Below are 25,219 nucleotides of genomic sequence, written 5' to 3'. Positions count from 1 at the left end.
CTCCGGCCATTGGTGTCTGTGTCATTACTAATAGAGTCCTGTAAACACTCGTTAATCACGCAAGGCCGCCGGCCCGGGGCTCACTCGCGCCAGCCTGTGGCGGGTCTTCTCCGCCTCCGCAGCCTAGCGGGAAGGAGGTGGGAGGAAAGGAGGAAGAAAGGGAGGGTGGGAGGGAGGAGACAGGCCAGTGGGAGGGACCGCCTCAGAGGCAGAAGCGCCGCGAGGAGCCAGCGCAGCACGGCGCGCGGGCTGGGGCGCAGCCACCCGCGGCCCCTCGCGCCCCCTCGCCGCGTCCCCTGCGCGCCCGCCGGCGGCCGTGGTCAGCGTGCGTCCCCGGGCAGCATGGTGAGGCTGGCTGTCGGGCCCCCGCCACCATGTACGTGAGCTACCTCCTGGACAAGGACGTGAGCATGTACCCCAGCTCCGTGCGCCATTCCGGCGGCCTTAACCTGGCCCCGCAGAACTTCGTCAGCCCCCCGCAGTACCCGGACTACGGCGGCTACCATGTGGCGGCCGCGGCGGCGGCGGCCGCGAACTTGGAGACGGCGCAGTCCCCGGGCCCGTCGTGGCCCGCGGCGTACGGCGCCCCGCTGCGCGAGGACTGGAACGGCTACGCGCCGGGGGGCGCCGCGGCCGCCGCCAACGCCGTGGCGCACGGCCTCAACGGGGGGTCGCCGGCCGCCGCCATGGGCTACGGCAGCCCCGCAGACTACCACCCGCACCACCACCCGCATCACCACCCGCACCACCCGCCCGCCGCGCCGGCCTGTGCCTCGGGATTGCTGCAGACTCTCAACCCCGGCGCTCCCGGGCCCGCCGCCGCCGCGGAGCAGCTGTCCCCCGGCGGCCAGCGGCGGAGCCTGTGCGAGTGGATGCGGAAGCCCGCGCAGCCGGCGCTCGGCAGCCAAGGTGAGCGTCGGCGCGCCCCGGCCTGTCTGGGGGGATCCGCGCCGGGAACGAGGGGCGGGGAGCTCGGGGCCTTGGGGGCGCCCCCAGCTCCTGCGCCTGCGCTGGCGGAGGTCGGGGGTGAATATCGGGGGGCCTCGCACCCCGTGCTCAGAGTAGGGCAGAGCAGCAGCACGGCCGTGCGGGGCGGACCGCGTCCTCGCCGCCGCCGCCGCCGCCCGCGCGGGGCGCGCAGCTCCCAGTCGCCGGGGGGAGGGGGCCGGGAACCCCTCCCGCCGCGCCCCGACCGTTCCCCCCACGCCCTCCTTCCGCGTCTCACTGCTCAGGAAGAGCGGTGGCCCCGGGGACCCGGAGGGCGGCGCGGCCGACTCCTGGGATCGGCGCCACAGCGAGTCGGGAGACCGGGCAGAGGTGTGGGCTGCAGGGGAACGAGGAAGGGGGCGCGCCCGGCCTTTGAACCTTTGATCTGTAAAGGGGTCATTTCAATCAGAAACGGGAGGGCTAAGCGCCAGAAGCTGCGGGCGGGAGGAAACCTGGGTGGGCATGCAGGCGCTGCTCCGGCAGGGGCCCTTCTCCCTACCCGAGGGTCTCGGGGTGCGTGCGTGCGTGTGCGTGTGTGTGTGAGTGTGTACGTGCACACGCATGCGGTCAAGAAGCTTGCTCAGGGGATGTCCCTGCCAAGATCCTGGCTTTGCGGGACTGGGGGCGCGTTGGTGCCAAGTCTTCGCTTCTGGCCTGGCACGTGTGTCCAGGCGGGCAGGAAGAGCGCACGGGCGCGTGAGGGGGCGTCCTGGTGGCGGCCCCCTCCTCCGTGAAGCCCTCCCCGCCCGCTGCACTTCCGCTTTTCCCTCTTCCCTCCTTTGCGACCCAGCCAGGCCGCAGGCGGGTTGTGGCCACTTCGCAGGGGTTTATGGCCTGTTACAGCCGTGTAAATCCGAGCGCCGCTGGGGGTTGTCTCTGGGCACCGGTCTCTGCGCCACCGGGCACATGCCAGGACCGTCCAGGTGGGAAACGCGGCCACCCAGGGTAAAGGCCACAGGGCCAGCCTCGCAACCTCGACTTGGTCCCTTCCTGGCGTTGGAATAGACCTCGCTCGCGAAGAAGGCTCCCCTTCCCCAGTCTGCCCGGGACGCAGCCGGCGGGGGCCCGGGGGCCTCGGGGAGCCGGGAGAGCGCGGGGCGGGGGAGAGGAAGGGCAGCCGCAGGAGCCCGGGCCGCGGGGTCAGCAGATGAGAGGCCGCTGTGAAGTCCCGCACCGAGGTGGCAAGGCCGCAGCCGGCGCCGGGCGCCCTTGTGATGTTGACGCGGGGGGGCCGCGGCCGCGGGCCGGAGCCCGGCTCCTCTGCGGAGCGTCATCTGTCAGGGGCGAGGGGGTGGTGCCCGGCCCGGCCCGCTTTGATATACACCTTCCCGGCCCTGCCATTGTCTCTTTTAGGGCCCCGGAAAGAGGGTGGTGACTTTCGCAGTCAATAATGAATTCTGGCAAGTCCCTCTCATCTCGTCCCCTCCTCCAGCCCCCTCCGTGGTTCCCAGAGGGTGCGGGGCGCCTCCAAGACCCTTGCGCGCGGGCCGCAGAGCGCAGGGGTCCTGGTCACCGCGCTCCCCGGCGCCTCCGGGATACTTGAAAGGGCAGCACCCTGGCAAGAACCGTCCCCAAGCACCCCAAGTTGCTCCTGAGGAGCCGGGCTCGGAGGACTCCCGCGCGCCCCGCTCCGCAGCCCGGGAGACGCGTCCTTTGTGGCTCCGACCTGGCTCCAGCGCCAGGCGCGCCTCTACTTTCTGCGCGACCCGATCTGAGCCTCGGGTTGCGATTCCCGCGCGCGGCCTCGCGTGGCGTGAGGCGGGGACGCGTGGGGACCCGCGCGCCCCTAGGAAGGCCCTCGGGACGTGTGAGTCCCCTTCGCTTTCCCGGCGGGCGCGGGGTCGGGGCCGCTGCGCCCATTCAAATGCGCCTGGCGGGCCGTGTTTATGCTGATGCGCCTGGCGCAGAGGGGGATGAAAGCCGGGCCGCCATTTGCTCAGTAGTGGTAATTCAAACAGAATGCGGTTGTTATTAAGGCATTGAAAGGGCTTTTCTTTGATAAGATCGCCTTGTCCTGCATTGTTTGCGCCGTGTTCCCCTTTCAGCGGCTTGGGGGAGCTCCCGCTGACCCGGCCTGTATCTTCCCAGGGCGCTTTTGTTGTGGTTTGCAAAGGGTTTTACCTGAACAAAGTCGGCCTGCGGGGCATTAAACACCTCTGAGCAGCTCCCAGACCTTTAGATCTTCCTGTCGGACTGGGCGCTGGGCGATAGAACCAGTTCTGCTGTCATAAGGGCCCCGGCCTGGCGGGGACCGGGCGGAGGGCTGACCCAGGACAGACCCGGTGCAGAGGCCGGGCTAGGCAGGGCCTGCTCCCACTGCGCCGGCTCTATTTGTCAAAGCCCTTCAGTAAAACAATCAATCCGAGGTTTAATATGTTGACAATCCAATGAGCACAGATCCCGGTTAGGATAGCTCTGGCGGGCTGTGCAGCCGAAATAAATAGGAGACTGCCAAAGAAAAAAGTGGGAAATGCCAAAGCAGGTTCCAGAGGTGTGTGTGTGTGTGTGTGTGTGTGTGTGTGTGTGTGTGTGTATAAAAATATATATATAAATATATATAAATGTCCCCGGTGGGAGGGGCTTTCTGCTTGCCAGGCCCCAGCTCGGAATTCCTCCAGAGGGCCGCAGTCCGCTGGGGGGGTACCTCTGATGGTTTGAGGACACCTGTTCCCTCCTGCACCCCGCTTTCCACTTGGAATAAAGCCATCAGAAAATAACCCCCACCCCTCCTCCACCCCCACCACACAGCCACGATCGCGGCTGCTTTTCTGCGGGCGACCACGGTCTCTGGTAGGCCTGAAAATCTGAATATTCCTGGGACTCTGTCCCACACCTGTCCCCTTGGGCCTAGGGCTCCATCACGGTATTTGATTCACCAAAAGGTGTTTGGGTTTCGTTTTCTTCTCTGTGTATGAAATTCTCAGTTTTTTCCTCAATTGAAAAAACAAAAAACAAACAAAACAAAACCAAAAAAAAAAAAACCACTTAACCTCCAAGGTTAGTTTAGTTGTCGGGGAGAGCCCCACGCCCCACCCCCAGACCCTCTGGGGGGTCTTGTCAGACCCCGCAGGTACCAGCCAAACCCCGGCCCCCCGGGGCTGCGCAGGAAGAGAAATGGCCTTTGGGTTAGGGAGGTTTGTCATTACCCATGACTGATGGGCCGCCTTGCAGTTAGTTCTCAGCCCTAATTCTTCCTCCAGTGAAAACCAGGACGAAAGATAAATACCGGGTCGTGTACACGGATCACCAGCGGCTGGAGCTGGAGAAGGAGTTTCACTACAGCCGCTACATCACCATCCGCAGGAAAGCCGAGCTGGCCGCCACGCTGGGGCTCTCGGAGAGGCAGGTGGGCACCGCGCAGCTCCCCTGGGGGCCGGTGGCCGCCAGGCCCCGCGGTCGCGTTCAGGGGAGGGGGGCGGTGGGGGGGAGGGGAGTTAGAGGTCCGGTGAGAGCACCCACCTAGTTCCGTGGGCAGATTAAAGCAACGGGATGGAGGGCGTTTTTAAAAGGCTCTTTCCACCTGTGGTTGCCTTTTATTGATGACGCTAAGTTTTGTTTTGTTTTGTTTTCTATTTTGGGGAGTCGGGAGGGGTAAGAAAAAACAACGTTAGTTTAATCCAGAATTCTATTTGGGTAAAAAAAAATGACTTAAAGATCTATTCTCTTCGGGCCCAGCACTGTATTAAGGGGGAAAAAAATTAATGGAGGAAGCCGATCCCTGCCCATAAAAACTAAAGGGGCGAGGCCGGGCTCCTGAACTCTACATGGTCTAGAAAAAACAAAACTGGCCACATTCGCAGCCAGGAAGCCCCACATTAAGTCTCATTTTCGGCCCCAAGGTGAGGAATATTGCTTTTCAGTTTAGCGCCGAGAGGCCAAAGGTCGGCGGCCGAAGTACCTCCAGACCGGCCTCCTCTTGCTCAGCGTAGCAAGAACCTTGGGTTTCCGTTGTCCACAGTTGGGAGACTCTGAGCTTTCCCAGTGGAGTTGTAGGTCAAGGTTCCTTTGCAAGGAGATCCGGGGACCAAGGAGGGAGGAAGGCCCTGCTCTCAGGAGCCGGAATGGGGCTGGGGAAGGGCCCCGGCCTGGGCCGCCAGGGAGGGACCTGAGGGGAGGCCGAGCCGGGGTTCGGGGCCCTTCCGTCCGGGCGCTGCGGAGGGAGGTCCTGGTACTGGCGTGGACGCCTCGTCCTTCCTCCCCACGCCCATTCTCTCCTTCACCTTCCGCTCTCCCCACCTTTCCGTTCGCAGGTTAAAATCTGGTTCCAGAACCGCAGAGCGAAGGAAAGGAAGATCAACAAGAAGAAGCTGCAGCAGCAGCAGCCGCCCGCGCCGCCCGCGCCCCAGCCGCTCCCGCCGCAGCCGGGGCCCCTGAGAAGCGTCCCGGAGCCCCTGAGTCCTGTGTCTTCCCTGCAGGGCCCCCTGCCTGGCTCTGTGCCTGGGGTTCTGGGGCCAGCCGGCGGCGTGTTGAACCCCACCGTCACCCAGTGACCTGCAGCGGCCTGCAGCAGCGAGCAATTCCAGGCTGAGCCACGAGGAGCGTGGACTCCGGAGCCGCAGGGGAGAGACCCTCTGCTCCCGCCCACAGGTGTGCACCATCTCATCCAGCCCTGGAGGAAGCGCCGGGCCAGGCGTGGTCAAGACAAGCGGGGCTGGAGGCCCCAAGGAAGACAGCGTCCCAGATTTCGACCGTCGCAGGTCTGACTCTTTCTGCCAGCGAGGAGATAGAAAAATGACCAGCACGTGGTCCAGGCGGAAGCAGGGCCTGGACTGGCGAAACGGACCGGGCTTCGGCCCCTTCCTCCGCAGCTCTTGGCCTTCGAAATCCGCAGGCTGCATCTCTGGTCGGAGCTGAGCAGACGAAGGGACTCGGGGGTGGGGGGTGGGCTCCAGTGCTTGGAGCCAAGATGGCTACTGCCTGCTGGCTGCTGTCCAAGGACCAGCTGGCCCCTCCTGCCTCAAGGGCAGCAAGATTTAAACTGCAGAAGCCAGAGGCAGCTAAGATAGGGACCTGGACGGACCAAAGACCGCTTAACCACCCCCCACCCCTCCGGGGTCGTCTTTCTTCTCTTCCCTGCCCAGACCAGGGATGGCTCGGCTGGTCAATGTGCACTGGATGGGCTGTGAGGGGGGTGGTTCTTGGACTGCAGGCCTGACAAGGGGGCCCCCCCGGACAGAGCCTTGTTTAGAAAGCCTGTCACCAGAGCTTCTCTGGGCTGGATGTATGTCAGTGCTGTAAATGCCAGAGCTGACCTGGACTTCCTGTCATTTTCACAATCTCGGGGCTGATGAAGATGGGGAGTTGTTGCTGCTGTTGGTGCTGTCGGCCTGTGTAACATCCAGGCCGGCCTTTAAAAAGCCTTCTGGATCCAGAGGGGGGGGGGGTGACGTGAGATGGTGAAGGGAAGTGGGCGTATTTGAACACGGTTGAATTTTTTTTTTTTCTAAAGAGGAAGGAAAAAAAAAAAGATAAATGAGCTTTCCACATTTCAGATTCTGTATTTGTTGTCTTCGGATTCGTTCCAGAATTATTATTGTTGTTGTTATTATTTTAAGAAGTGAAAATCGTCTCGATTTGCTGGTGAGCATCAGCACAATCAGGGAGGAGGGGGGTGTGGAAAAGGTTATCTGGACAACCTCGTTTTACCCCAGAGCGTCAGAAGCCTTGAGGGACCAGGTTCGAGACCTTCCCTGCCCCCAAGCCTGAGCCCAGCCTTGGATTGTGGAACGTGTGGTTTTCATGGGGGAGCCTTTGGGCAAAACGCAAATGCCAGCGGCGGGGGTTGGGTGGGGGGGGGGCGCCTGGGGGTCAGAGAGCCCCCCTCAGAGAGTGTCATCGGATTCACCACGAGGCAGTCGCAGTCGTGCAGTCGGTCCCCTTCCCTAGCGATTCCCTTCTCCCTGGGGTGCCTCCCGATCTGGCTAGTTAAACAGGAGCCTTAAGTTAAAATATTTTAGTTCCTGTTTCCCTGAGGCAACATTTCCATGAATACGGTGTGCTGTGAGCCTCCGGCATGGACGTGGGCCCCTTTCTGCCTCCACCCCTCGCACTGTCGGGCGCTGTCCTTAACCCCACCCCACCCCACCCCATCCCCTGACCCCCTGAAACAACAAGTCAAGAACCAGCCTAAGGAGATCCTTTGAGTGGTGGCTGCTTGTTACGCGCCCATCGGCTGGGGCGCGGCCGCTGTCCTTGAGGTTCTTGGCCCTGTCTCGGGGAGGAGGGCTTCGCGCGCCCTTTCCGGTCTTCCCGTCAGTCCCCCCAGCCCTCCTCGGCGGCTCTGCAGAGGGAGGAGGCGCCCCGAGCGCCCGGGAGGACGACAGAGCTGCGAGACATGCCCGCTCGCCCGCAGCATCTCCCGGGGCCGGTGGCCCTCCCGGGGGGCACATGCTCAGGGCTGGCAAAGGGGGCTCTGGGGGATCGGGATGGGGGGCTGGCCTCCGAGTCGGGGGAGCGTGCCGCGCCGCTTCTCCGCGCGGGAAGGCGGCTCGCGGTCCGCGGAGCAGGGGCGCCGTCGGGGCCCCCGGGTGTCGGGGCGCCGGGAGGGGAGCGCGCCCGCCGCGCCCCGACGCCCGCACCCCCGCCGCCGCCGCGGTTGCTATGCGTTGCCGTGAAACGCCTGTCAATAAACCTTGTTTGGACAGTGCAGCGAGAGCACAAGGGTTGTTTGCTTAGTGGTTAGAGGTTCAAAAGTCGGCATTGTCCCGCTGCAAGCGATTACGCGCGCTTCCCCTGCCCGGCCCGGGCCGGGCCGGCGGTGCGCGCGCGCGCGGGGCGCTTCCGGCGAGGGGGGAGGGTGGCGACCCGCCCGCCACCGTCCCACGGGCGCCCCGCGAAAGGCAGGACATGCGGAGCCTCGCCAGCCAGCGCGGCCACCGCGCTTCCCACGCCAGGACACCCCCCTGCCCCCCACCCCCGGAGTGAGCCCGAGGGAACCCGGGGACGCGGGCGCTTAGCGAGGTCGGCGCCGCGACGCCCGGGTTTGTATTTGCTAGAACGACTTCGCGGCCGCGCGCGCCTCTGGCGCTGGGCGGGGCGGGGTGGGGGGACCCCGGGATCCCTCGGCTCTCCCGCGCCCCGTTCCTGGCCCCGGCCGCCAGGGGGCGCGCGCGCTCTGGGAAGACCCGGGGCCGCGCTCCCGTCGCCTCCGGAGGGGACCCGGAAACGGACCCCGTTTCGCCCCAGCTGCAAAGTGCCAGCTCCGGCGTCTTTTCCATCCCGGCCGCTTCTAAACTGGGGCCCGGCGAGATGCCCCCATTATGGCCCTGAGCCGAGTCGAAACGAAGTTCAGCTAAGGCAGGCGCAGAAGATTCTTGGATGTGTTCGATCTTCAAGAAAAACAAAGTTGGCAGGACAGAGCTGCCCACCATTCACTCTAAAAGGGTCTTTTTGCACGAGATACTAATACATGGAAAGACTGAGAACTTAGGATAAATATGGGGTGGGAGGGGGGAGTACCAGCATTGTGGAACTCATATCAAAAAAGGTGTATATGGAGAGAGATTGGCCTGACTCTTTTTTTTTTCCTGTGAGTACTTCGTGGCTTTACCATATTCATCCAATAAAGTTAACAAGATGGACTGCTAATGAAAGCAATAAAAGTTTCAATGGTAAAAGCTTCATTTCTTTCTGATAGTATCCAGTAAGGGGCCTGTGTCAGTCAAAAAAAAAAAAAAACAATCTTAAACAGAAATCTAAATATATAAACAGCAATAGTCTTGTGATGTTATTCACAAGGACCCAGGAAAAAAATAAAGGAAGGCAGGAATGAAAGAAATCTCAGCTGCAGAATCTTGAGAGGTTATACGTTTTTTAGGGGCCCTATTCACACCTGGTTTTAGAGACAGGCTGCTATTTACTCGTTTAATGACCTTGGGGAGATCACAAGCTCTGAGCCACCACTTCCGCATCTGCAATACAGGGACCAAATGAGGCGATGTCCCCGATTGCCAGTTACAGCATACACTTACAAGGGGATCCGGGTAATCACACAGAAGGCCTGCTGCTTTTCATCATGAACCATCTTCTCTGCAAAGTGCTCAAGGGTCCTTACAAAGAACCTTTGAACAAGGACGTCTCTATCACGATAGAATGACCCCACCCCAGAGTGGTTTCTAATGCATTAGGGTTTGCTTACTTCAAAACAGCCTCAAGTCTGTTGTGTCTTGATTTCCATAGTCTCCATGTCTACGGCAGATCTCAAGTGGGGAAGCACTAACCTTTCAGATGTGAAGGTGAGTTCTGATCTGCATAGCTTACTCGCTCTTTCCCCAAACACAGTTGTACTCAGGAAGGAGACAGATTCGTTGAGGTTGTGGTTGGGAACCTTCTTAAAATTGATCAGGACGCTTTTTGAAGTTCATTTTGAAACAATTTCCGTCCCAACATCTCCATATCAGTTCTGCACTCTTCATTTTGTTATTTGATTTTAAGTGTTTAAGTTTTAAAATGTTTTAAATTGAAATCATCGTCTTAAATCTCATTTGGACCATACAAACTTCCAGTCCCCATAACTCTCACATTTAGCCATTTTTTTCCTTTGCCTTTTTCCTCCCTCTTCTCCCCTTCTTTGTCAAGAGGATGACTATGATTTTAGCAGCCCAGCAGGTTTTATTGATAACTGTGGGATGAGCTGAGAGATACAGGGCCAAAACAATCACTAAATTTACTTAGCTACAAATCAGAGAGAAGAGAGAATATATATATTTTTTATAGCATTACTTTCTTGAAGGTTATGAAATTAGAGCTAGGAAAAACAAAAACAAACACAAACAAACAAACAAACAAACAAGCAAACAAACAAACCCTTCAAACTCCAAACAAGGAAAGTAGAATCTTTCAGTTACTGAGACAATACCAACATTTACCTTGACGTTCTTCTTGGAAGAATCAGTTTAGGGAAGGTGGGGGCAGACGCGTAGGTGACCTTTTGGTTCTTCTGTCTCTTGTACCCAAACGTTATATTTAACAACAGCTTTTCCAAATTGGGATTTGTCCTTGATCTCAGTGGACATAGATAATATCGACTGGCTTGTCAGAGCCTCAGAGTTAAATGACTAGTTTGTTCTTTCTGCAGGATGCTGGTGATTCGGGGTTAGAGATCAAACCCATAGACCAGAGCACGACCAGTTGCGATCCATAAGGAGCTCCCTGAGATCGAATGATAACCCAACCATTCTCTCACACACGTACATTACTTTCCTTAAAAGTAATATTCAGCTCATGTATTGAGTTTATATTTTATCGATAAGTAAGAACCCAGGCAGTCATGCATTTTACTACCTGTGTTTTTAATTTCTAGGAAAGAGATTCTTTTAAAATTGTTCATATGTTATCTCAGAACTTCCAGGATTGATGGTCTGTTATCATGACACATTGTATCTGCAGGATGACAATAATAAAATAGGTTGTATACAAGTGGCAGTTCATAAATTCCTCTCCGACCTCAGAAAAGCAAACAATGAAAAACAAGGTAGGAGCTCAGGTACAATGGCGTGTTGTATGGCACTAAAATAATTTTAATTTATTGTCAATTAGCAGAATCAGCGGCAAAGATTAAGCACCTAAACCACAGATTAAGAGCTGTTAAAAGTGACCTGGGCAGGCTCTAAAGACACTCATTATATTGTTATTTAACTCTGTGTACACAATGTATTTAAAAAAAACAACCACAACAAAACTCGACATAACTAGATTCTATTTTCAGCACCTCCCCCTCCACACACACACACTCCGTTTTCTAGGCAGCATTATGGTAGGGTGTAAATGCATTTCCGGAAACAAACAGAATAAAGACCTAATTAAACAAGAGCCAGAGACCATTGTCCAATAAATAGGAATGCAGAAGCATGCGGAAAGAACAAAAAAGAAAGCCTGCTTGTCTGGTATTCACACACATGAAAAATAAAAATGTGACTCTCTTCCTCGAACTCCTTTATTGCAAATAATGTAAATATCGGCAAGTCGAATTCCTCTATTTTCATTCGTTCCTCTTAAAATGTTCATCATGCCTGTGAATTTCACCTACACATCTTTATACTTTTAGATATGTTAGTAATATCTTGTTGAACACATGAGATGTTTATTCAGCTACAGTCCTTGTTCACGATCCTAAGTCCACAGAAAACCCACAATCAGCGTTTACTTCTCATTTCTTGAGTTAGAGTCTTGAAATGCACATCTGGTATTAGGGTCGCTCCTCTCGGGTGGACACTTGGCCAGAACTGACAGCTAAGAGGCCAGATGACCAAATGGACTAAATGACCAAACGATCAGGCCATCAGCAGCTGTTCAGTGAGTCGGTTTTTAGGTGGACTTGGTAGCGCGGAATAAAGCTACTTTTGCAAATCTAAAGCCAGACAAAACAGGGAAGGGGGCGAGCTATTTCTTCAGCGGGAACTTTTCATTTATCGCTGCCTCCCACCTTTACCTCTGAATTTAGAATCTTTGAATATTTTAGACAGAAAAAAAATGGAATAAGGCCCTGCTCATGCTCAAAGAGACCGGTTGTCTAATACAGGCTCGGGAGAAGCGCTGGGCCCGGTATCAAGACATCTGTGCCGGCGGCCCAGGCCTTGGGGAAGACACAGGTAGCGGCGGCCTCGCCCTTCCCCTGCGGCCTGGATGGACGAGTCACCTGGCTTCAGGCTCCTGGACCCTCCCCAAGGCCACTTGGCCGCGCCAGCTCTCCGCGGGCGTCCTGTCTTTTCCGCCCTCCGACGACAGGTGTCCAAATGGGCCGCGCTCGCCGGCCTCCCCCAGGTGTGGGGACAAGCGAGGGGCCCGGCCGCGGGGCCTCCGCCCGGGAGCCGCGCCAGCCAGGCGGGAGGCGCTGGGGACGCCACTGTGTCGCCGCCGCCCGCGTCCCCGGAAGTCGCGCCTCGAGGTCCCAGGCACTTTCTTTTTCTTCTCTGGGGCAGCCGGGGTGCGGCAGTTGCCTCGTCATCACGGGTATTAAACGTCCTGGGGCGCGCCGCGCTGTGGTCGGGAGGCGCGCGGAGCCCCGGCCACGGGGGCGCACGGCGGGGCCGGAGGGACGGGGCCGCGGCGAGGACCGGGGCGCGGGGGCGCTCGGCCGCGCTCACGGGGGCCCCGCCCGCGGCCCGGCCCGTGTCCCGCGGGCCCGGTGTCCCCGCCCGCGTGGCGCGGCCGAACCGGCGCGAGGCGCCCGGCAGGCGGCGCTGCTGCCCCGGCGGAGAGGACTCGGGGCCGGGGCCCCGCGGCTGGTGGCCCAGTCCCCGCCCCGCCGCCGAGCTGGGGCCGCGGGCCTGGGGGCATGCTGCGGGGCGGACGCTGCGGGGGACCCCGCGCCCTCCGCGCCCCTCGGCTGCTTCGCCGGCCCGCAGCAGAGCGCACGGGGTCGGGGGCCCATCGCACGGGGTGCCGCCTCGCACTGCGGGTGCGAACGACCCCCCTGCACCTGTCCACCTTCCCGCGGTGCGCCGTCGCACCTTCGCCCCCGGCTCTTCCCGCGGCCGCCCGGAGGGGCGGGGGCGGCCCTCTCCCCGGAGACGCGGTGGGCTCGGGGCCGCCCGCCGCTCCCGCCGCGCCCCCGCCGGGAAGCGTGTCCCTGGCCCCCCGGCCTCCGGATGCTCCCCGGTTCCGACGACCAGCGGCGGCTCGAGGGCTGGTCCCCAACCCCGGCCCACTTTGGGGAGAGTGGAGGACGGGGCGGGGGCGGGGAGGGCGGAACCCCTCTTCATCTCGGCTCCCAGCTAAATAATTTACTCAAGGTCGCCTCTGCCTGCCAACTCCCTTCCCCGCACCGCCGCCCTGGACTTCCTGCTGGGTGAAGCCCCGGGGACAGAAGGGCCAAGTCTCAATACCAGTTAATATTAATAGTGGGGGAGGCGCGCAGGCGCTTCGCGGACACGTCGCCTTGCGACGTCGCCCCCTCCCCCTCCCCCTCCTCCAAGCGGGGTCCGCGGCCCTGCAGGTGGGACTCGTGTTTGGGGCGCATTCCGGAAACCAGGGCGCTGGAATAAGGACCCTTGGGCCACGTGCTCTGCAAACGTCCTCCGGCTCCCCGAGCGCAGGAGGTGGCAAAGGTCGCGCGCGCACACGGCGAGCAGCCGCGCGGAAGCGGCGCCCGCCCGCGGCTCTGGCTGCAAGGCGCAGTCCAGAGATAAGCGGGCCGGAGAGTCAGCAGGGTTAACAGGAGAGGGACCGGCAGGAAGGGACCGCGCAGAGCAAACTAAGGAGAGGCGGGCTGGAGGGTGCGGGGAGCGAAATTTATCTGCGATGGCCTGAGGTGTTTAGCAAAAGTTAAGAAATCGAGTAAACTAAGGCAAGAAACCAATGTGATATCTCACAGTGACAAGGACACTTTGTCCTACCGTGCGGGGAAAGGATTCTGACATACTGTCTTTCCCGTAGCAGAGTCCGGTTTGGTTTAAGCTTTTGTTAATTGTTTTAAGAAATGACAATTCCTTCCAACCAATTTAAGCTGTGCAGAAACGTGAAGATGAGTTAAGAACTTCTCCTCCATTCTTTGAGTCCTAGCCCTCTGGGATACCAATATTAACACCCTGGGCCATATGCCTCCAAGAATGATTTTGTGCGTACACAAACATACATCATCTCATTCTCCTTTTAGCTCTCCTTTTCAAAAAGCACCCCAAACAGAGTCACGTTTTCCTTTGTGACTTGCTTGGATCACTTAATAATAATATATCGTGGTCATTTCCCAAGGTCGCTACTTATAAATCCAACGGATTCTTTTTAATAGCCACCACATTTTATAAATTTAGGTATACCAGAATTTTATTCACTCATTTATTCAATGATTTCTTCGAATGTTTATTTTGTTAGGTGCTGGGGAAACAGCATCAGGACCACAGATAAGAATCCCGGTTCTCGGGGAGTTTCCTTTCCAGAAGGAAGAGACCGAAAACAAGCATATTTACTTAATTACATCCCTACCGATGGATATTCAAGTCTGTGTCAGCATTTGGCTATTATAAACGGTACAAACGCAAACATCTTTTCACATATATTCTTTTGTAGCTTTGTCTTCTAAAGGATAGATTACTTAGATTGGAAATGATAAGTCAAAGGACACGGTAAATGTTTACTTTAATAAATATAGTTGCCGCTTTCGAAAAAGGTTTGGCAATTCACACTACCACCGCGGGTACCTATGAGTGAGTTCTTTCTCCATGTCCTCTTTACACTAGAGGTTATCCTTTAACCTTTTCTTAATCTGATGAACAGAAGATGGTAACTAATTTAATTTTACAAGCATGATTGTTCAGCAAGTGGATCATATTTTCATGTTTATCGGACATTTACATTTTCTCTGATTTGCGTGGACCTATTATTCTCTAGATTTTTATCTAATCTTTGTGACAACTGATCTCTACCCCCGTGAGATAGGTTCTAATCCAGGTTTTTCGGATGTCAGACACCAGGCTACTTCAACCACCATTGAGTCTAATCTCTGAATGTGGCAGACTTTCTAAGTATAAAGGCGAAGCAACATGTTATAAAGAAAACAATGGATAACTATCGAAAACAGGATTTTCCAAATTTAAGAGCAAAACAGAAGACAAAAAAAGTATCTGCTATAAAAATGACAGGATTGTTATCTTTAATATATAAAGAATTCAATGCAAACGATAAGAAAACCACTAGACTTTCAAAGAAGTATCATCAAATAATACAAAACTAAAAATAAACCCAATACTCCATGCTGGCGAGGGTGTGGTGAAACAGGCATCTCCTATATTGATGATAAGACTGTAAATGCACACGTTTTTGGATGGCACTTTGTCGATATATTTCACAAGCCTTGAAATAGTCATTAAGTTCAGTAATTCCACATCTAAAACTAACCCAAGGAGATAATCAGAAATAGGAAGTTGAAAGTGAGTGTCCAACATTAAGATTTTGGATAAGTAAATTATAGTACATCCATTCAGTAGAATATAATATAACCTTTAAAGCTGTTGTTTTCAGAGTTTTTAATAACCTGGGGAATACTTAAACCTTTGGCTCATACATCAAAAAAGGCAGGACACAAAAGACCACATAAATTGTGATCTTTTATTTATTATTATTATTATTTATGCCTATAGCACCTGGTCTTCCTAGGTAGTCTCCCATTCAAGTACTAACCAGGCCCGACCCTGCTTAGCTTCTGAGATCAGACACTGGGCTCATTCAGGGTGGCGTGGCCACAGACCATGGACTGTGGCTCCACTGGAGCAGGAACCCAGGACCTTCTCCTCCCCTGGGGTGTAAACCCAGGACCTTCTGCGTGTAAAGCAGACATGCTAACCACTACGCTATGGAACCACCTCCGAAATATGATCTTTATGACTCTGCAGTTGTGGTAGCCGAGAAACAGCGCTCTAAAAGATATCTATTTCCTAATCCTTGTAGCCTGTGAATGTTACTTTGTATGAAAGGGGAAAAAAAGCCAATACCAACATGGAAACCAACACAAAACACCAAAAACCACCATTGCAAACAGTCTTTGCAGATACAATTAAATTAAGGATCCCAAGCTGGAGAAATTAGCCTAGATTATTCACGTGGGCCCTAAATGCTATCACAAGTGTCCTTATAAGAGAGAGGCAGAAGTAGATGTCACACGCATGCACACACGGTATGAGAAAGGAGCAGTGAGAGAGTCGATGATCCTCGGAGACCGGAGTGATGCAGCCACAAGCCAAGGGATGCCAGCGGCCATCAGAAGCCGGAGGAGGCAGGGAGCAGGGATTTCCCTATCGTCTGCAGAGCTAGCTCCTCTCACGCCTTGATTTCAGTCCAGGGATACTAAGTTTGGAATTCCGGCTTCCAGAACTGTGAGATAATCGATTTCTGTTGTTGTAAGCCACGAAATTTGTGATAGTTTGTTACAGCAGCCACGGGAAACTAATACAGTGGCGTTTTTACTGCAGTATAACAAACAACTTCAAACTTAGTGTCAGACGACAAGCATTTTATTATGTTCATGGAACCCGTGGGTCACAAATCCAGACAGTGCACAGCAATGTCTGCACGCGCAGATGACTTGAGTGTCTGGGGTAGAAACCATCTAGAGCTTTCTTTACTCATGTATTTGGTCCTTAGGCTGAGATGAGTCCAAAGTTGGGCTCTTGGGACTGTTCACAGGCTCTTCTTCACGTGGCTTGGTCCCTTACCGCACGGCAGCCTCAGGCTTGTCATGCATTCTGTGGATCGTCCTCTGCCCACAAATTATTTGCATTCCTCCACACCCAGGTTCTCTCCTCCCCAAGCTTTGTCTTTGTCAGATATGTCTGATAAAGGGTTAATAGCTAAAATATACGAAGAACTCATACAACTCAATAGTAAAGAGCAAACACAAACAAAGAACACCAAAAACCTCGTTAAAAATGGGCAGAGGATCTGAATAGATATTTTTTTCAGAGAAGGCATACAGATGCCCAACAGGTACATGAAAAGATGCTCAACATCACTGACTATTAGGGAAATGCAAATCAGAACCATAATGAGATATCATCACCTTACACCTGTTAGAAGGGCTATCATCAGCAAGACAAGAACTAGCAAGTATTGGTGAGGATGTGGAGAAAAGGGAACCTCATGTACTATTGGCGGGAGCGTAAAATGGTGCAGCCACTGTGGGAAATAACAGAGAGGTACTTCAAGAAATTAAAAATAGAACTGCCATGTGACCCAGCAATTCCACTGCTGGGCATTTATCCAAGGAAAGTGAAAACACTAACTCAGAAAGATGTACGGTATACACCCCATGTTCATTGCAGCATTAATTACAATCGCCAAGATGTGGGAGCCACCTACATGTCTGCTGATGGATGCGTGGGTAAAGAAAACGTGATACATAGATACAACAGAATGCTGGCCAGCAATAACAAAGAAGGAAATCTTGCCGTCTGAGATAACCTGGATGGACCTGGAGGCCATCGTGTTAAGCGACGTAAGTCCAACAGAAAAAGATCGATACCGCATCATCTCGCATATATGCGGAATTTTTTTCAGAGACAAAGAACGGTACACATAAAAGAAACAGAGGTGGCTATAGAGAACAGACGATGGTTGCCTGAGGCGGGATGTGGGCGACATGGGTGAAGGGGGTCGAAAGGTACAAACTTCCAGTTAAAATCAATATATCCTAGGGATGCGATGTACAGCGTGGTGACTACGCTTAACAGTACTGCGTTGTGTTTTTGAAGGTAGCTAAGAGGGTGGATCATGAAAGTTCTTGTTATAGGAAAAAGATGTTTTATAACTATATGACGATGGATGGTGGCTGGACTTATCATTGTGATCATTTTGACTATATACGGATATCGAATCATTATGTTATATACCTGTAACTAATATAATGTTATACATCAATTATACCTCAATTATATAACAATTATTCCTTAGTATCTTCAAATATCTACTTTGTGCTCAAAGCCACAATTGTCTCATAAGTCTTGTAAATGTTTCTTTTATGGTTTTGTTTGTTTATACTCGAATACAAAAAAGGTTCACAAGTTATGGTTGGTCGCTATATCTCTTATGGCTGTATTAATCTGCAGCAGAGATTAACCCTCAATCTCTTTTTTATCTTATAATTTATTTGTTGAAGAAAACCGGTTTATTCATTCCGTGGGATAGTCCACATTCTGGTTTATTGATTATATTATCATGGTGTGTGTATGTGTGTGTGTGTGTGTGTGTGTGTGTGTGTGTGTGTAGTTTTCACACCCTCCTTTCTGAGATAAATGCTAATATACTACACTTATAAAGAGTTATTTTGAAACCACGATTGTGACTCTGAGGCAGAATGGAGAATCCAAACAAGTCTCCCAAAAATCTCACCGGGAACTATACTAAAAGAAGACCAGAGCGTGAAAGTAAGTGATAGAAAAAATAAGAAACATAAAGAAATCCATGCATATTGGCATTAGAGGAGGGAAAAGAAAGAAGGAAGCAAATGTGCTGAAAAAAAAAATATAGTCTAATAATGAAAACAGCGAGAAGCAGAAACGAAAGGATGGGAAGCGGGGAGATGCTGGTTACATCGGATTCACTCGCGTATTCATCCCTTTAATGAGTCATCCCCTCTTTACGGATCTGCCAAGCGCGAGACTCTGTGTTGCGTATCGTAACATTGCTAAAATGATTAGAGGAACGTCGGAATGGAAAAAGGAACAATTTGGAAAAGAAGTGTGTGGATTTTTTACGTGGTTCCTTCCTGGACATTCGTTTGGCTTAGCGGGTCCCGGAATGGGAGGCCAGCACGCGGCGGGAGTGGCCCGCAGCAGGCTCGGTGGCCGATGGCCCCGGCATTTACACACAGACCATCGTCAGAGCTGAGGCGAGAGAGAGATGTCCGTGCCTTGCTAACCCCCTGGGACAGCGTCTTCAGTTTTAGGTCTTGAAAATGGGCATTTACAAGGAGCAAATTTAAGGGTTTTTTCTTTTTCTTTTTTTGCAAACTGCTATTTATTTAAAAAAATACATCCATTTTTTTTCTTTCCAGCGTGACGGTCATTGTAAAAACTACAAACCATCAGAAATATAAATAACTAAAAGTGTAAGGTCACCCTTAAACCACTATGAAGTGTCTGCTAAATTTCCAGATTCATATTATCCTGTTTTTTTTTTTTTCTATTTTCTGTTAGTTACAAAGCTTTGAACTTCTCTGACAAGAAAAAAAATATCTGCCTTGGAACTTAGCTAATGACAGCTAATTTTTATTGAAAGAAGTTAAATAAATTGCTTAGGTTCACACAGTTAGTAAAATGTGGATCAAGGATTCAAACTCACTTTTAGCACACATGCGGACAGGGATTTCCAGGGCATGCTGTGCAATAGAAATAAAATCTGAATCACGCATGTCATTCAAATGTTTTAGTAGCCATATTAAAAAGAAGTAGAGAGAAAGAGCTGACATTGATGTTAATATATTTAATTTCACCTAATACATCCAAATTATTATCAGTTTGGCATGTAGACAATATGGAAATTATGAATGAGGTATTTAATATCCTTTGCTTCATGCCGGGTCTCCCAAGTTTGATGTGTATTTCGTCCGTCCGTTCATCTCAGTTTGGAATCATCACTTTTTCAGCATTCAGCAGCCATGTGTGTGGCTAATGGCTGCTCTACTGGACGACACAGGGCTCGGGACTTTGCTTTGTTCATTCGACAGACGTTTAGTGCGACCCCACTGTGTGCCAATCGTCACACTGGGTGCTGGGGAATCCGCGATGAATGAGACATGAAGGAGGCAGAGGGAAAACGATAAATCGAGTAATTACACCCCACAGACGAGACTGTGTCTATTGCTATGAACCACGACGACAATTAACAACAACAAAGAAAAACAGAAACAGAGAGATACGTAGAGAATTACTAGAGGGACGCTTTAGGTAGGGAGCCAGAGAAGGCATTTTCGCAGGGGTGACACCGGAGTAGAGACCTGGGTCCCCAAAGCAACAGTGACCACAGCAACAGGTGGATCCCTTCGGAGCTTATTCTGTTCCAGGCGCTGCTCTGAGTGCTCCACATACACGGCCTCGTTTCATCTTCACGAAATCCCAATGGGCTGGGGCGCGTTCCCATTTTCCAGATGTAGAGACTGACGTGCGAGACGAGCTCGGGAAACGGCCCGCGCTTACCTAGTACCTGGGAAGGAGCCACGCAGGCGGCCCGGAGGAAGGAGAGCTGTGAGGATGACCTAGAGGGTAAAGGTCCCCGGGGGACAGTGGGGGCGTTAATAAGGGCCCCACCCTCTCCGCGTCCTCATCCCTGCAACCTGGGAATGTTGCTTTATAAGTCGAAAGGAGCTTGGCCGTGCTTGGACACTGGGTCTCGAGACAGGGACATTATCCTGGATTATCCGGTGGGTCCAATGTCCTCACAAGGGTTCTTACAGGGGGGAGGCGGGGGGGGGGATTTGGTGATGGAAGCAAGAGGTTGGAGTGAAGGGAGGAGGGGCGGGAGCCCAGGAACCCAGGTGGCCCCCCGGGTTCTGGAAATACAAGGGAACCGACTCACCCCGGTGGCTCCCAGAAGGAACGCGGCCCTCCCGACACCTGGGTTCTCGACGTCTGACCTCCTGACCTCCGGGGCTGCACGCGAATGAACGGACGTGTGTCGCCGCACGCCACGAAGCGTGTGCGGCAACGCAGCGAGGCGGGGACTGTCCTTCCTTCACGCTCTCTGCAGCCTCCCGGCCTTGGCTTAGCTGTCTCCTCCGCACGAATCTCTTCGCTCCCCTCTCCTCGGCTCCTGCTTCAAACTCTGCTACGATTCCCATCTCTTATTTCCCTGTGTCCTAATGCACCCTGTTACCCGTCCGAGTCTTGCTTTTGCCGGCGGACTTCCTGGGCGCAGGCACCCCGTATTTTGTCTCGTTCTATGCCCTGGAATCAGCACAGGACCTGGTCAACAGCAGTCAGTTCATTCACGCTTTTGGAATTAAAAACAAGCAAACGGACAAAAAAAATCTACAATAAGGAATCACTGCATATGAAGTTCCCGTGACAAAGGCCGCTTGCTCAGCGGCCCTGGGATCCTCCCACCGGGTGCTGACAGCTACGGAAGGGCGGAGCAGCGGGCCTAGAAGCTTTCCCACTCCCCAGCCAGCCAGCCTGGCCTTGAACCCTCCAGGGCGAAGAAGAAGGCGTCCTGAGTCAGGCAGCCTCCCCAAGTCCCGAGTAGCGTCACCCCCACCTTCGTTTCTGGTTGCCGGGGCTCCCCAGGCCAGTCAATGATTAATGAGGCGAGGAAGGGTTTACAAACTTCGAAGGGCAGACCAAGTCGTGCTTGATGTATTTGCTGCACCTTCTGCCGGAAAAGTGACGATTTAGTCAACGTGCTTTTGAATCACGCTCATTTTTTTTTCTTAACATAAAGAAAGATGCAAATAAAATAAATCGGAAAATCCTCTGTAATTCCTCTGTTCATAATCATCGATAACATTTTAGAAAGTTGACTGTTAACTTTTGACTTAGGACACTCCCATTGTCAAAAATACAAAAATTCAGAAGAACATGGAGTGAAACATAAATGAATGGCTCGTTCCCCTCCCCGGAGTTAACTATTATTAATTTTTGGTTATGGTTTTGTCTAGCCTTTAAAAACGACTATAAAACACCTTATAAAAAGAGCCCAAGATCGCAGCGATAGTCATGGAAACAAACCACAAAACCACACAAAAAGTTTCAAAAAAAGAAATCGCCAATTAAGATCAATTAATTTTAAAAAATCCTCATCTTGTTGTTGTTGTTTTTTTTTTAACACCTACAGCTCCTGGTCTTCCTAGGTGGTCTCCCATCCAAGTACTATTCAGGTCTGACCCTGCTTAGCTTCTGAGATTGGACGAGATCAGGCGCGTTCAGGATGGCATGGCCGCAGACTCTGGTCTTGTGTCTATAAACAGCTGTGCTAATTGTGTAGGGGGACGGGCTTGTCCCGCACAGGAGCCCTGTGGGCACGCAACCCTCTGAGCAATTCAGGATGCAGTAGGCAGGGATAATGGGATGGATGAGGACTTTTCTGATACTTCATCAGCATTGCATGGTTACCTGTCTAATACCTGCACTTTAAAAGTAGTGAAGAGAACAAGGCTGACTTGGCGATCTTAACCCGCCTTTATAGCTAATGTCTGAACTAAGAAAAGAAATCGGAGACTTGAGTTCCTATTTCTTGCCTCCGTCTCCCCTCCTCTTCATCTCTCAGGATCTGACAGCTATGTGGCTCTGTAAGTGATAGCTTGGGTAAATAAATAGCATGTGTGAAGTGATTTATTTAACCTCCAAGGTAAAAAAAGTTCAAGGTGAAGCCACAGAGTTTACCTGTCAACATGGCCCTCGCCGTGACTATTTTCAAGAATACAGGCTTTGTGGCTAATTTATTTTCTTTACGCATGCTTCATGCATGCTTTCCAGGATCAGCTACACGGCTGGCCTCGAAAAAGCAACCTCCTTACTTTTGGAGAAATTGGTTAGATTTGCAAAACAGGTTGAAAAGTTTAACATCTGAAATGGATTTTGTATTTACCTGTTGACTTTCACGAGTGTAAGGAAGATACAGACCGGAGAATCAACAGCGAGAACCTTACAAAATTCACACTCACCGCAACACAGCTCGGCTCTACCCGTGCATTTTGCTTTTTGGAAATATTTTCACTGTCTATTCACCTTTGCCTTCCCAGCATCCTTCACAGAAAGGGGGCCACGATAAACCCATAATTATAGGCTAGGCTAGACCGAATGATAAGCTCATTAACGTGTATTTTCATCAATTCATTCAACACGTGTCCGTGAGACTTTCTACTTACTAGAGCATCAATGCATTAGGGGAAGGGATACAGAAACATACTATGTTTGTCGATTGGCCCCCATACTCATTTCTAACTCCATCTAGAGTCTCCTCTGCTTAGCATGAGCTGGAAGGCTAAAACCTATACTTTCCAGAAGTCTTTGCAGCGAAACTTCCAGATGCAGGTAAGGGCCTGCCAGCGAGGTGCGTTCGTACAATATCTGGAAGGCAGAGGGCAGGCGGAGGTCATTCTTCTCGTGAGAGTCGTGGCTGACTGGCTCCAGCAGATGTATCTGCATGGCCAAACGCCACGTCCCGCTGATGGCCATCGCTCCGGACGTGGGGCGGCTGCGGCAGTACCAGCTGTTCCTAGACCTCTGCATTCCGACCATAGCGACACGAGCCTGTTGCCAAAGGCCTTAGCGGTGGCTGGCTTCCCACGGATTTAGTGAATCCTCAATCACCTACTCGCAACGCCTCAGGTGTGACTCTTTTCAGATAAAGGAGATTAATAGAACGTAATCATCGCCCTTAAGAAACTGACGATCTGGGGACACAGACAAGGCGACTCAAGGAGGAGCCTGATGAGGGGCGGAGGGAAGGGGCTGTGGGAATGCAGAGCGGGGGAGGGGAACGCGTCCTCTGCAGACAGCAAACCGCCCCAAACTTAGGGGGTTCATCCTTCGCACAGTTTTGCGGATTGGCCCGGCCTGGCCTGGGGGTTCTGTTGGTCTCATGTGACCACCATTTGATGGTGGCCACGGCCGGAGGCTCAACCGAGACCCCGGGCCGGCGGATTTCCTCCTCCTCCACGGTTTTTTTTGGAGCCTCTTCAGGCGGACGCTCCATGTTGTCTTTTCAGCAAGGCGGTTGGGGTTTTGACCTGGTTGTCCCCGAAGCACGCTGCCAGACTTCCTAAGCGTCAGGCCCAGAACCGGGGGGACAGCAGCAGTTTTCCTGCAGTTCCCTGGCTAAAGTGTCACGCAGGCCCACCCCGGTTCCGTGTGGGCGGGGACCACACAGAGATGCACCACGTCCTGGGGGAGGGGTGCGTCTCAGAAACTAGATACTCTAGGGGGACGCTGTGCAGGTTCGGGAAGGTTCCTGGAGAACAAACTTAGGAGAGAACGCGGCGCCGCGTCCAGAGCCTGGGACAGCTCTTCCCCGGTAAATGTTCACTAAGGACGAAGGAGGAGGAGAAGGCGGGGGAGGGGCAGCTGGCCAGCCCTGCCCGTCAGAGGCAAGAGAACTTCGTTTGGAGACAGGACAGTGGTTTTCCGCACCTGCACGTACACCTGTGGGCTCAGAGGACCGGGGGGAGAGGGGTGGGGGACACCTGAGAGTCCAGGCTGGGGCTTTGGACTTGACCAGCTTCAGGGAACAGAGAGGCGTGATCACATTCACGTGTTAGAAAGACCCCTGGCCTAGGGGAGATGGCGCTAGAGAGAGTGGGCAGTTCGGCTGGGGCCGCACACCTGGCGACACACCTGGGGGCGGGGGCAAGGATGCGGAAGGAGAAACCAGGGCAGCCGGAAGCAGGGACCACACAGGTGTGAGAGTCTGGGGAGAGAGAATGAACAGCCCCGACGTTCTGCGGCCCGTGGAGGGGCTAAGAGGGCTCGGAGACATACGAGGACGTTTCTCTTAACATGCTTCATTTACCCCCATAAATTCATTATGAAATAACACGGGAAATGAACGTGTGAGTGTATATATACAGGGTTTAAAACATAAATACAACATAAGAAATAGCATGCTTCCTAAGCTTCCGGTGTCAAACAAAATGTGAACTTTGGATAACGTAATGTTTTAAATGAATGACAGATTTTCCTCCATGTCATTCCTTAACAACATGTCCTGTGGGGACAAAAACACACTGTATCTTTTTTATAGGGATCCCAAAGCTCAGCCCTTAAATGGATAAGCTAAGCGGTCGGATGTGTTCACATGGGCAAACGGAATGCTTTTCTCTTGGCCGGTCACGAACGGTCTACGTGGGGTCTCCAAGGAGCCGAGAATTGATGCTCAGTGAAGGATTTAGAGCTGAAAAAATATATAAATCCTGTAATTTCCACTCTTAATGACTCACCCTTATCCTCAAAGCACATTGAATCGGCCCCCAGCTCAAGAGCTAGTCAGAAAACAGGAACGAAGCCAGTCACCTCGACAGGGAGAAGAATCAGACACTGGAAAACCAAGGAAGTAAGACGGAAACGCTAAAGTATCCTCGAGGCAGTGACTGCAAGACGCCCAAGGCTGGGGTGACGGGAGGACATGGGCACTTAGAGCCGCGGGGGAGGCACACCCTGGACGCTGAGGAGGCTGCTGGCCAGCGGGTCGTCGTGAGACCGTCCGTGTCCGATTCTGGAAAACCTGCAAACTGGGACAGACGGAAGCAGCCACAGGTGTCAGAGGCCACACGGCCCCGTGTCACTGCCAGGAAGAGGAAGCAGAAAGGCTGGATCCGAGGCTCTTCTCGCCTCCCGCTGGGTGAGCCAATAGCCAGCCGTCCAGGGAGAAGCGTCGTTTTCAGTCACAGCTTAGCTCCACCTGCACAAAGGACAGCACGGGAGGGGTGGCTGGTGGCCGAGATGGAAGCTTCATAATCCTATCTGGATTTAAAAGGGTTTGGCGTGAGCTCCGTCCCCTACCCCGCCCCTTCCTCCCTCACTTTTAGCCCAAGTTTCTCCCTCCCGACAGGATTTGAGTTGGTTTCCAATAAAGGCTCATACCAAACAGGGCATTTAAAACGAAAAGGTTTAAGACACATAAAATGAAGGTCGAACATTATTCGGAGCAGTGTTTTTAAAAGTTGGTATGGCGACCGAAGTAGAAATGTCGTTTAGGACTTCTGAGATGTATACATGTATCACTGAAAAAAGTTTCATGAAGCAATCCTTATCCTCGCTATGCATAACACACTGTTTCTATTTTATTTAATTAAAAAAAAAAACTCTGATGA

The 25,219-nt window shown here is 53.0% G+C and overlaps 1 protein-coding gene and 1 pseudogene across 1 annotated transcript; one reads left to right on the top strand and one right to left on the bottom strand.

Annotated features, from left to right (window-relative positions):
- CDX2 (caudal type homeobox 2) lies at positions 1–5,556 on the top strand. The gene is made up of 3 exons (XM_036228330.1): positions 1–909; positions 4,188–4,333; positions 5,238–5,556. The coding sequence occupies exons 1-3, from the start codon at positions 375–377 to the stop codon at positions 5,475–5,477; spliced, it is 921 nt and encodes a 306-aa protein (XP_036084223.1). The 5' UTR covers positions 1–374; the 3' UTR covers positions 5,478–5,556.
- Positions 5,557–21,234: 15,678 nt separating this feature from the next.
- LOC118609525 lies at positions 21,235–21,353 on the bottom strand (annotated as a pseudogene).
- Between the last annotated feature and the right edge of the window lie 3,866 nt (positions 21,354–25,219).

Source organism: Rousettus aegyptiacus, unplaced genomic scaffold (assembly GCF_014176215.1).
Source record: "Rousettus aegyptiacus isolate mRouAeg1 unplaced genomic scaffold, mRouAeg1.p scaffold_m13_p_11, whole genome shotgun sequence".
Taxonomy (NCBI): domain Eukaryota; kingdom Metazoa; phylum Chordata; class Mammalia; order Chiroptera; family Pteropodidae; genus Rousettus; species Rousettus aegyptiacus.
This window is presented reverse-complemented; position numbering and strand designations above follow the sequence as displayed.

Bases quoted from the DNA above. Each gene is read 5' to 3' on its own strand.
- CDX2 (XM_036228330.1), top strand. From the start codon at position 375: ATGTACGTGAGCTACCTCCTGGACAAGGACGTGAGCATGTACCCCAGC. The intron at 910-4,187 runs GTGAGCGTCGGC...TTCTTCCTCCAG, and splicing joins GCCGGCGCTCGGCAGCCAAG to TGAAAACCAGGACGAAAGAT. The intron at 4,334-5,237 runs GTGGGCACCGCG...TTCCGTTCGCAG, and splicing joins TGGGGCTCTCGGAGAGGCAG to GTTAAAATCTGGTTCCAGAA.